This window comes from Bombyx mori, chromosome 16, assembly GCF_030269925.1.
Source record: "Bombyx mori chromosome 16, ASM3026992v2".
NCBI lineage: Eukaryota > Metazoa > Arthropoda > Insecta > Lepidoptera > Bombycidae > Bombyx > Bombyx mori.
This window is the reverse complement of record NC_085122.1, coordinates 1,234,831-1,246,981: the sequence shown is the minus strand read 5'-3', so window position 1 is coordinate 1,246,981 and position 12,151 is coordinate 1,234,831. Positions and strand designations below refer to the sequence as shown.

General features: G+C 40.3%; 1 protein-coding gene across 2 annotated transcripts in view; it reads left to right on the top strand.

Annotated features, from left to right (window-relative positions):
• The window catches only part of LOC101745292 (protein strawberry notch), a 45,178-nt gene that overhangs the window by 2,961 nt on the left and 30,066 nt on the right, over positions 1-12,151 (top strand). The window contains exons 2-7 of one of the 2 annotated variants that reach the window (XM_038016314.2): positions 261-348; positions 1,022-1,126; positions 2,264-2,380; positions 5,276-5,347; positions 10,541-10,698; positions 11,417-11,495. In XM_038016314.2, the coding sequence (XP_037872242.1) occupies positions 261-348; positions 1,022-1,126; positions 2,264-2,380; positions 5,276-5,347; positions 10,541-10,698; positions 11,417-11,495 (619 nt within the window). The remainder of the gene's footprint in view (positions 1-260; positions 349-1,021; positions 1,127-2,263; positions 2,381-5,275; positions 5,348-10,540; positions 10,699-11,416; positions 11,496-12,151) is intronic. The other variant, XM_038016315.2, reaches the window with a different exon arrangement.

The following is a 12,151-nucleotide window of genomic DNA, read 5'->3' as shown; positions in this document are numbered from 1 at the left end:
TTGTTATTAGTTTGATAATTTGAACATTGTCATTTTATAAGTTCTAAACTGATGAAGACTGTAAACTTGAAACGATGAGAGTAAGTTGCAACTTGGAGGACCTGGCATTTGTGCTTGTGATGGGAATTTTTATTTCCAATACCAACTTAGCCCCTATAGGAAGTCCATTAGTATTTTTTAATTTCTTTCATATGTTTCTGGATTGACGGTCCTATTGTTTCTTTTAGATAATAGAAAAAAAAATTGTTTTAATATTACAGTCAAGACGTGCCTACGCCGAGGATCCGGCGCCGTCAGATGATTCTGATTTCGATGATGAAGAGGATCCTGATAATTTGGAGGTGCCAGGTGATTGTCAATGAAAAGATAGTATTAATGTCAGCTATCACAGTGTCACTGAAGAACTGGAACTAGATTGTATTTTAGAAAATTCCTAGTCTGTACCAGCAAGTTCTGGAAGAATGTTCTGGAAGACTTTTGTCTTTCCAGCATTGTGATACCTAATACATACAATGAATATAAACAGTTATGGGCAACAGGGAGTAGTTGCCCTATAGAATTAAATTAGAATCCTTAGAATTGCTGGTTACTGGTGGTAGGACCTCTTGTGAGTCCGCGCGGGTAGGTACCACCACCCTGACTATTTCTGCCGTGAAGCAGTAATGCGTTTCAGTTATATCTCAAGGTGGGTGGCGCATTTACGTCGTAGATGTCTATGGGCTCCAGTAACCACTTAACACCAGGTGGGCTGTGAGCTTGTCCACCCATCTTAGCAATATATTTTTTTTGCCAAGAATGACAATCAACCTGTACCGATCAACCAGGCTAGGTCTGGTGATCAATATTTTAATATTAGCAAATTCCCTGACACCTTTGAACAAAACCAGAGAAGCCTCATTACTTTTTGCATGTCAACATTGTTATGTCCTATTTCTGCGATTGAGAAGTTAAAAAACTCGCAATAAGCACACAGATGGTCCGTAAATCCTTGCCACATAGTTAATGCATATTTTTTTACTAGGTGGAGGTAAAACCCTGGCTGCTGCAGCCCGGATGGCCGACAAGAAGGTACCACAAGCAACTGCGCCACAAGTCACGGTGAGACCTACCACAAATCCACTTGCAGGTGAGAACGTAATGCCTAGTCCAGAATGACTTATCATAAGATGGAATTCATTCCTAAATAGGATCTGTACGAAATGTTTAACCTTTAACCACGCTACAGAGGCTTTTTTATTGTTTTTATTGCTTAGATGGGTGGACGAGCTTACGACCCACCTGATGTTAAGTGGTTACCGGATCTAGATCTTGTGTTTAGAAGTAATCGTTTATACAAAATTATATAGGTTTTAATTGAATGAGTGACTGTAGTGTTGTTGTCGAATAAATTTATTTTGACTCTTTTAATTCATTTCATAACTGAACTAGTCAACAGCGCAGTGGTTTTTCGTCACATAGTTCTTTAGTCTCACTTTCTGTACTAAGAGACTATTATTGATAGCATTGTTACTGTTTTATTTATTTTTTATTGCTTAGATGGGTGGACGAGCTCACAGCCCACCTGGTGTTAAGTGGTTACTGGAGCCCATAGACATCTACAACGTAAATGCGCCACTCACCTTGAGATGTAAGATCTCAGTACATCGACAACGGCTGCCCCACCCTTCAAACCGTTTTGGATGTTTCTAGAACATTCCCGTGTAGCAGACGAGCTCAGGGTCTAACTGCGCCCACCGGCACCGCATGTTTGATGCCGATGTTTCAACGACACAGTGTTGACCTTCGTATTCTTTAATAAGAAACGAGGAAGTCGTTTTGAGTAGACAGTTTTGGAACAATATCGAACGAACTTACGGTAGGCAGCGGCTTAGCTCTACCCCTGGCATTGCTGATGACCATGAGCGACGGTAACCACTCACCATCAGGCGGGCCGTATGCTCGTCTGTCTACAAGGGCAATAATATTTTTTTTATTGCATAGATGGGTGGGCGAGCTCACAACCCACCTGGTGTTAAGTGGTTACTGGAGCCCATAGACATCTACGACGTAAATGCGCCACCCACCTTGAGATATAAGTTCTAAGGTCTCAAGTATAATTACAACGGTTGCCCCGCCCTTCAAGCCGAAACGCATTACTGCTTCACGGCAGAAATAGGCAGAGTGGTGGTACCTACCCGTGCGGATTCATATGAGGTCCTACCACCAGTGAAAAAAAAAACTGATGTGAAAGTGAAGAAATGATTGTAAATCTGTTTGTCTCTAGCACCGTCCGGCGTTGCGTTTGGACAAACGCACAACGGGAAGCCAATAAAGATACAGGCCAGCTCCTTGACGAAACCCTTCAATCTCCTCAACCTGCCAGGAGTCGGACGCGGAGGAAGTGAGTTTATTTTACGCATTATCAAGTAAGAGAGTCGAGCCCTACCATATCGTACTGTGGCCACCTCCCGTCACAACCAAATGCGGTGAGGAAGGGGGGAAATTTAGTCAAGTAAGTGCGCCTTATGAATTCGGTGTGCGATTCGTTCCGTGGACTCCCCGTACCCCTGCCTCCCCCCGTCACCATTTCTCAAAGTGGGGGGGTAAAGGGGTGCGCGAATATTTCGATATGTGCGCCTTCTAAGTTCTGAAAGAGTAGTTCTTGTTGATAATTGGTGGCATGAAAGATTTGCTAGGTTGCGGACTTTATAAATTTGTTTCAAATTTGACGAACTAGATAGACTATAGTTGAATTATTTTTTTCCATGCAGTTTGGGTCATAAATAATCGGAGCGGTGAAGCGAGTATTTCGCTCTCTCTTCCACTCACGGGCCTTATGGACGGGCATAGTGGTGCGCATTATTGTTGTCGATAAGCGTTATCGATAGTGTATTTAGTGTTGTCATTTTGTGGGTTAGTGATAAAAATGAAAGAAAAAATCACTAATCGAACACTTACACCACATATGGCCGCAGCAAGTTAACGAGAACGGCAGAAAAAATGCTTTGTAACTTTTCGGAATCTATTTTTATTTCAGTGAAAAAATTTAACACATTTTTGATAGCAACACGTGCTTGTGCTGGTATATTTTTGCCACCAGGCAAAATATTATTCCCCCCCTCGACCGGGTAACCGTAAATGGATTACCCAGCGTTAAAAAAAAAAAGGCAAAATATTATTAATTCTGCCGTTTTGGTACAAAACAAAGGAGAAGCCATTGTGTCACTAAAGAAATTCAGAGAGCGAATGCACAAAAACACATTTCTCTGCGCCATGTGTACTATAATTTGCAGGTGACTTATAACATAACAATGTCTCACCACCCTTCGTATACCGCCCCGCCACCGTGTACCTGCCTTCGATGACTCATTTGTTTTTATCGATAATGGCGTTGCGCCCGTGCAACATGCTCACCGCCCTAGCCGGGCTATGTTTTATGACCCAAACTGCACGGACAAAATAATTCTACTATAGGAGAAAAATTGTGACGTTCAATTATATATCAAAAGTCTTGTCGGAGTGAAGCGCTTCCAGCTACCGTCATCTTCAATTCCCATAACGTCACTCGGGCTCCGAATGGAATTGGTGACAGAGTGGTTGTAATTTAGATGGATGGAGCCAAAGTTATTCAAAACTCGCATTCAAGTTTTACTACACAACTGGTTTCAACGCATACTCAATATCCTAAACCTTCAAAGAATCACCCTGTATATAATTACTGCTATTCAAGGGGACGTCTAATAGAAAAATTGGAATTACCAGGGACATCAAAACAAAGCGCCCTCTTGGCTAAACGGAGATCATTTTAATAAAAATAAAATTAGGTCATTTGATTTAAAAGAATGCCAGATTGATTACCTTTTCTTGTCAGTAGTCGAAATAAATTCGAAGTTACGCTTGGTCGATAGAAAAAAAAGTTCTTTTTATTGCCCTTGTAGGCAGACGAGCACACAGCCCACCTGGTGGTGAGTGGTTACCGTCGCCCATGGACTTCAGCAATGCCAGGGGCAGAGCCAAGCCGCTGCCTACCAACCTTATAATAGTGAATTATATTTTTAAATTCCGTCAACTGCTTTCGAGTATTTTAATGGAACATTAAAGTGATTGGAGACGGTCACTAAGGGTTACGGACTAAAATACTTCGCAGCTTAAATATAACTTGGAAATGATTCGTTCATTCCTGGGATGAACTAGTCAATGCACAAATACCCGAACATATCTGGATATTTTGATATATTATTACAGCCTTTTTTTTAATCATAGTTCATAATTAGTTTGCCTAACAATGTGGCAGTCAAATGCCGGATCCAAATACTAATACGGGATTTTACAAATAATTTGTCGGTCCAAACCTAGGATTGTCTAGTAATTGTGTGGGTAAAGATTTTTGATAACATAATGCCACTGGCAATAATGGCCTGTGGCACATACTATACCAATCGAATAATACGGTTATTTGTGATATTTTATTAATATCGCTTAATTCAGCCTTTCCCAAAGTGGGCGGTGACGCCCCCTTGTGGGCGCTGCAGGCCTAAACGGGGGCGGTAAGAGACCCAGAAAAATGGGGGCGTTGTGTAGAGGCGTGGGAGGCGATTTGCAATTTCATCTAGGACTCTTGAGGGACCGACTGAGCTCTCGCTATAGTGGTTTTTAAGTAGGTGAAAAAATGGGGGCGCAAAAAAATAATCTATTCTCAAAGTTTTCAGTATACAAAATAAGTTTAGGAACCCCAGGCTTAATTGAACTTTGAGCATGATTCTCAAATTATTTTCAAATTTTCTTTGCAACCGCCAGCGATGATGACGTAGCTACTGAAGCTAATTGCGAATCTGCTAGGTATCATTTTCCTGCCTATACTCTGTTAACATATTCGAGAGACAGCGTGTCACGACACCTCATGTCTCAAGTCAACAGCGTCTAGTGAGTTGTGTGGTCCGTATTAAAAGATCAATGGCGGACTCGATTTGGTAATTGAATAAAAGTGAGGTAACAGGTAATAAAATATAAATAAATATAAATATAAATATTTACTAACAATCACGCCACGTTAACTGGTCCCGTGCTAAGTTCGTAAAGAACTTGTGTTACAAGTACCAGATAACGGAAATAAATTTAATATTTTTATTATACACATACATATATTTAATATACATCCATAACCCTGGAAAGACATTGATATTTATCATACAAATATCTTCCCTTGGCGGGATTCGAACCCGCGACCCCCTTGTGTAGTGACCATGTCACTTACCACTACACCAGACGGCCGTTATATAATGTGCGTGTGTCACAGTGGGCGCGGCGATGGCTCCGTTCGCGGCGGGTTCGTCGGCCGCATTCAACGCGGCCTCGTTACTCGCGCAGAGTGAGTACGGTTCCATTGTAGAGTTTCAGTGCGTTTCCACTTACCGCTTTGCGTTACACTAGATTTTAGGAGTTTGACCGTGAAGATCTTAGAAGAAGACCGGTAGGTTTTTACTGGTGGTAGGACCTCTTGTGAGTCCGCGCGGGTGGGCACCACCACCCTGCCCATTGCTGCCGTGAAGTAGTAATGCGTTTCGGTTTGAAGGGTGGGGCAGCCGTTGTAACACTTAACACCAGGTGGGCTGTGAGCTCGTCCACCCATATAAGCAATTAAAAAAAAAGGCAGCGGCTTGGCTCTGCCCCTGGCATTGCTAAAGTCCATGGGCGACGGTAACCACTCACCATCAGGTGGGCCGTATGCTCGTATGCCTACAAGGGCAATAAAAAAAAAAGATGCTGGAAACTTTAATGGTTCTGAAGGGCTGAATCGAAAGACTAACGTGAAAATTCTGAAGTCTTATCCAATTTCTTTAGGCCATCTTGCTGTCGAGATACAGACAGAAATGTGTATATAATGTTAGTGAACCTTTTGAGAGATGCGTTTTTCTTTTCCTCGAAACTGAACTGCGCAAGTTTAGAATAAAATTAATGACGAAGATATGACCTTTAGCTAATTCCCGTTTTAAATTTCTTATTGATCCAGAAATAAAAGACAAAAAATCATTTTTGGGTCCCTTTCGCTCTGGTAGACTGGTTTGATCAATGATTGTTTTTTTTTGTCGAAACTCTAGAGATCATTTGTTTTTAAATGATTACATTTATCGTGATATCCCTAAATCTAGTGTAATGTAAATAGCTTTTTCGACATTTATAGTTTTGTAACCACTTACCTAAAATAGCTAATCAATCAATAACTAGACTCATTCTAATAAAAGGCCTTGCGAGAAGTTTTATTTTTCACGCTTAGATAATCATTTTTGTTGCTAAAAGATCACGTTCTTAAGTTGAAGTTTAGAGTAAATCAGTATCTTTGGCTTTAGCACTCAGCTTAGAGAACATAAATAAAGTTTGTGAGATATAATGTAGGCAGTAGTTAAAAAATATTTGATTTATAAGGTTGGCGTTTCTATGTTGTAGTGTTTGGGTTATTTGGCCGCTTGGCTTGTTTAGTATAATTACTGATACGTCTGGTGCTTGGTAGTGCAAGGTAGAGGGGGAAGAGGTCGACCGAAGAAGACATGAATGGAGTGTGTGAATGACGATATGAGAGAGAGAGGAGCGAGTGTTGGTGAGTGTAGAGATGACAACTGATAGAAGAGAATGGAATAGAAAAATTCACTGTGCCGACTTCACCTAGTGGGATAAGGTAGAGACAAAGAGAAGAGACGCTTGAAAAATCTGACGGTAGTTAGCATAATGTTTGGTTTTCGACGTATAGATGAGACCATAGTCGTTCGTGGCCACAAAAACTAAAGTATTCCAAATTCGGAAATGGTAAAATAAAAACAATAAACGCGATATTAAATCGTAAAATTACTTCTAAATAAGCCTGCAGGTTGTTTTATACGTAGCGTGGGTAAGCCTCTCACAAAGTGGACGGTCGACCTATAGGTATTCGCGGGGATCCGCTGGATGCAAGCAGCGATGATCAATCGTTGTGGCGAGGCTTGGCGGAGGCCTATGTCCAACAGTGAACGTCTGTGGGCTGATAGATAGAGAAACCTGTAGGTTATATAGGTATAGGGGTATTATCCTGTAGAATAATACTCCTTTGCGAGATTTTTAACCCTATGCACATTGAACCAACGATATGGAAGGATACTCTTGACAGGACCGATGGCGGTAGTATGAAAAAATGTGCCTTTGAAAACTGCATTACTATTTTTATTTTTTATTGCTTAGATGTATGGACGAGCTCACAGCCCACCTGGTGTTAAGTGATTACTGGAGCCCATAGACATCTACAGCGTAAATGCGCCACACACCTTGAGATATAAGTTCTAAGGTCTCAGTATAGTTACAACGGCTGCCCCACCCTTCAAACCGAAACGCATTACTGCTTCACGGGAGAAATAGGCGGGACGGTGGTACTTACCCGTGCGGACTCACAAGAGGTCCTACCACCAGTAAAAACTCCCTTAACTCCCTTTTGTGTTTATCCCCAACCATAGTTGTGCTTTTCGTTTTAAATTCGCCCATAAAAGTTTTTTTTTCAATTAGCGATTCGTCACACGTCTTACGTTTCATTAACATAGTGCTTTACCAGCTGCTAATCTTTATTAGATTTTTATTGGATAAAGTAAACGCACACATTACAGATGTAGTTCTTTTGAATCTCTATTTTGCTTGCTATTGAAGTCGTCTTGCTATGAAGTCGTCTTGGCCTAAAGGATAAGACGTCCGATGCATTCGTGTTGAGCGATGCACCGATGTTCGAATCCCAGGCGGGGGTACCAATTTTTCTAATGAAATACGTACTCAACAAATATACACGATTGACTTCCACGGTGAAGGAATAACAAATGTGTAATAAAAATCAAACCCGCAAAATGATAATTTGCGTAATTACTGGTGGTAGGACCTCTTGTGAGTCCGCACGGGTAGGTACCACCGTTTTACCTATTTCTGCCGTGAAGCAGTAATGTGTTTCGGTCTGAAGGGTTAGAGCAGCCGTTGTAACTATACTGAGATATTAAAACTTATATTTCAAGGTGGGTGGCGCATTTACGTTGTAAATGTCTATAGGCTCCAGTAACCACTTAACGCCAGGTGGGCTGTGAGCTCGTCCACCCATCTAAGCAAAAAAAAAAAAGATTTAATATCAGTATTCTGCCCGTTGAGTTTCTCGCCGGATCTTCTCAGTGGGTCGTGATTCCGATCAACAATTCGGAGAATAAATATAAATTAGTAATAGCAATAAAAAATAATACCAGTCTCGTGTTTCACCCGGTACCAATTAAAGAGAAACTTAAACAAGAAAATCTATTTTCTTTAACGAGTTTCCTTCAAGTTTTCCTTGTGAAAATAAAGCTTGTTATTCTCTTTTCATTATAGGTTCTCGGAAAAACATCGAATTCAAAATATACCTGGCTAATTAAGTTGTTGTGTTGTAGTTCAATAATTGTAAATAGACATGCTTTAACAAAAAACCGACTTCAAAGAGAAAAAAAGTGATATTCCAAAACAAATTAATATACACTAAAAACAATAATCATAGAAATTGGTTGGCGTGATATTGAGTTATTCATATATTTGTCGCGCACATACTTAATGCAAATTTAAGACTTATATGGTTTTCTCATGGATACCATTATCAGAACTGGACTAAATTAAAATGGGACCACACGGGAAGCGTCAACTTTCTAATAAAAAAAGAATCATCAAAATCGATTCACTCAGTCAAAAGTTATGACGTAACGGAAAAAAAAACAGTCGAATTGGGAACCTCCTCGTTTTTTGAAGTCGGTAAAAAATCTCAACTACGGGTCATCGAACTTCCTAATTTCTTGAATGTTATGTGATGCTCTCGTTGAGTCTACGCAATGTATGTGTGAGTCCAGGAGGTAGGTCAGAGACTTTTGAACCGTCGTAGTCGGCCAGATCATAAGATACGTTTATCAATAGACCCTTGTCGTTCTTCACTTACTATTCTTACTAGTATTCCTGTGTATGTACAATGATCCGCTAATACTGTAGCACTGTTATCAGAGAGGCAAGCACGAATGACTATCGAAAAAGTTTTTTTTTATTGCTTAGATGGGTGGACGAGCTCACAGCCCACCTGGTGTTAAGTGGACACTGGAGCCCATAGACATTTAGAACGTAAATTCGCCACTCACCTTGAGATATAAGTTCTAAGGTCTCAAGTATAGTTACAACGGCTGCCCCACCCTTCAAACCGAAACGCATTACCGCTTCACGGCAAAAATAGGCAGGGTGGTGGTACCCACCCGCGCGGACTCACAAGAGGTACTACCACAAAATCGTATCGCTATCGATAAAAAATATATAGGATTGAAACAGCACCCCTACCTATTGTCCGTAAAAAGAATTAATTTCAGTAACACGAATTAATTTTCATTACTTTCGTTTCCCAATCGAATAATCACGTTCTCGAAACTCGAAACTCATAATCGAGAGCACGAAAATTGTTTTGAAATGCGGTAACGTAAATCTCGAAGGCTGTCTGGCTATCGAGTACTACCGTCTAATCGATGACTCGATACATTTACATTACGAATACGATAGATTTTCGTGCTCGACGTACTGTTTTATTTAACGCTTCTATTTAATTACCATTTTAACACTTTAGTACAATTAATTTTCGTGCTTCTTCGTAGTTTGAAAATAATAAAATTTCATACAACATTTTCATATTATCTTACTTTACTCTTTAGGGACGAAATTTCGAAAAATCCTTAGCTGATGCTGACAACATCAAAGGCATCGACTACTAACATCTCATGTTTCTATTCGATGCCTTAGTTTTGGCTTTGCGTTTATGAATTAATCAATAATTACTCAGGACAATAACTATATTGTAAATAGCCGTACTCGTCCGCTTCGCTGGGCATTTAAAATTAACATTATTATTTATTGTCATTATTATTAGGGAGTCCCAATAAATATTAGCCTATCCATTAAGTACATGTATTTTCTACACGGATACAAAGTTTCAAGTCAGTCGGATGCACGGTTCAGTAGTTATAACGGAACATCCGTAAACACGACTGTAGATTTATATATTAGTATAGACTAGTGGTCCCGCAGTAGTCAAAATTCGACTATAATTAATTGAAATTATAAGTTTGTACACTATTATGATTCTATTTTCAAAGACTATTTCATAAATCACAAATTTCGCCAAGACTACACTATAGAAAAATATTAATAAAGAAAAACAATATTTAATCTATTCTCAATTTGACCACAGACGTCAAGAACAAAAGTTTGACAATAAATAAATAGTATGCATGCGTGTGTGCGTCAAATACACGGTATGTAGTGTGTGTAATGTTTTTTTTATTGATTTAATGTATTATTAGGCATATGTAATTTAAAAAAATATTAACATACTACACCCCTTCTCTATATTCTCTATAAGTGTGGGATATCTCATTTTCCTCTGTCCGCGCAATTTTCTTAAAAAGGGATACAAAGTTTTTCCTTCACGTATTAATATATTGATATTTCATGAATTATACAGAGAATTGAGATTCATGTAATTATTTGGGTTATAATTTCGCCCCAACAGTGGAGATGGTCGGCATTACGGGCGTCAACTCGTATTTGCTGCAGAATCTCAATCAGATCATAGCGGCCGGCATGGGGGGCTCGATGCTCGGTCAGTTCTCGCAGCAGCTACCCCCCTGGGCTGGTCAGATCAAGCCCGGAATGTGGCACCAGGATAAGGTAGTATGAGTTTTGTTTTACTAGCGAGAACACTCGCCAAATACCGCTCTCAACCCTGACATGCTATAAATCCTCTGGAGAACAAATATCTCAAGGCGACAGGTTGGAGCAGTTAAGCATTCCTGAGCACACGCTGTGTACATATGAGTTTGAAAGATTTGAGTTTTGAAAAATTTTCACATTAGTTGTCAGTAGGGCTATTCAAATTCGATTCTCTAGTTGACGAAATTTATCTTAGTGTAATGCCACTGTTGAACTGGTCGCGTGAACCGTGCGTTTTAATTTTTCTAAGACAAAAAGTATTTGGCTCCAGATTTGACGCCCACAAATTCTGCCCCCGTAGACTAACCTACTTTTTTTTTTTGTTGCTTAGATAGGTGGACGAGCTTACAGCCCACCTGGTGTTAAATGGTTATCACAGACATCAACAACGAAAATGCCACCTTGAGATATAAGTTCTCAGTCTCAGTATAGTTACAACAGCTGTTCCGCCCTTCAAACCGAAGCGCATTACTGCTTTCTGCTTCACGGCAGAAAGAGGCAGGGTGGTGGAACCTACCCGTCTCACAAAAGGTCCTACCACCAGTAACTTTCAGTCTGGTCCTAAATCAGCCAGTTTTGGCAAAAATAATTCATGGAGAAGCTTGTAGGCAGTACAGGTTAAGTGATGAGTTGGGACAGTGATATCATCATTATAAATGTTGAGTATTATCTGCAGATGCCTGGAGAAGAAGAGGAAGTGGACGATGAAGAAATGGGAGTCGCAGAAACATATGCGGACTACATGCCGCCAAAGGGTGCGTTACTGTAATATGTAGATGTCCTTGTATTAATACTTCATTATAGCAAATTGTTACATGTGATAAGAGATAAGAAAAGAGATTAAAAAGACACTAAATTTAATGGATCGTGAAAGTTTGGCATAATGGATTTGTAGATATTATAAATGTCAATGTCATTAAATAGCAAATTCGACGTGTGCGGTGGTCACTTGAGCCCATAGACAAGATAGAAGCTGCCGCTCATCTTAAGATGCAAAAGTCAATACCCCGTTGCTATGCGCAGCGACTCTGCTATTCTTCAAATTAGAGCAGCCTTTCCCAAAGTAGGCGATAACGCTCTCTCGTGGCCGCTGCAGGCCTAAAGGGGGGTAAGAGACTCAGAAAAAAAAATTAGGGCGTTGTGTAGAGGCGTGGGAGCAATTTCATCTAGGAGGACTCTGAGACACCGACTGAGCTCTCGCTGTAGAGGTTTTTAATTTAAGTAGGTGAAAAAATGGGGGCGCCAAAAAATATTTTATTCTCAAAGTGGGCAGTAGACAAAATAAGTTTGGGAGCCCCTGAATTAGAGCATACGGTAGCTTGTCTGCAGGAACAGGTCGGGTTTACCCTCAGACACAGCCCACTGAGTTTCTCGCCGGATCTTCTCAGCGGGTCGCGTTTCCGATCCGGTG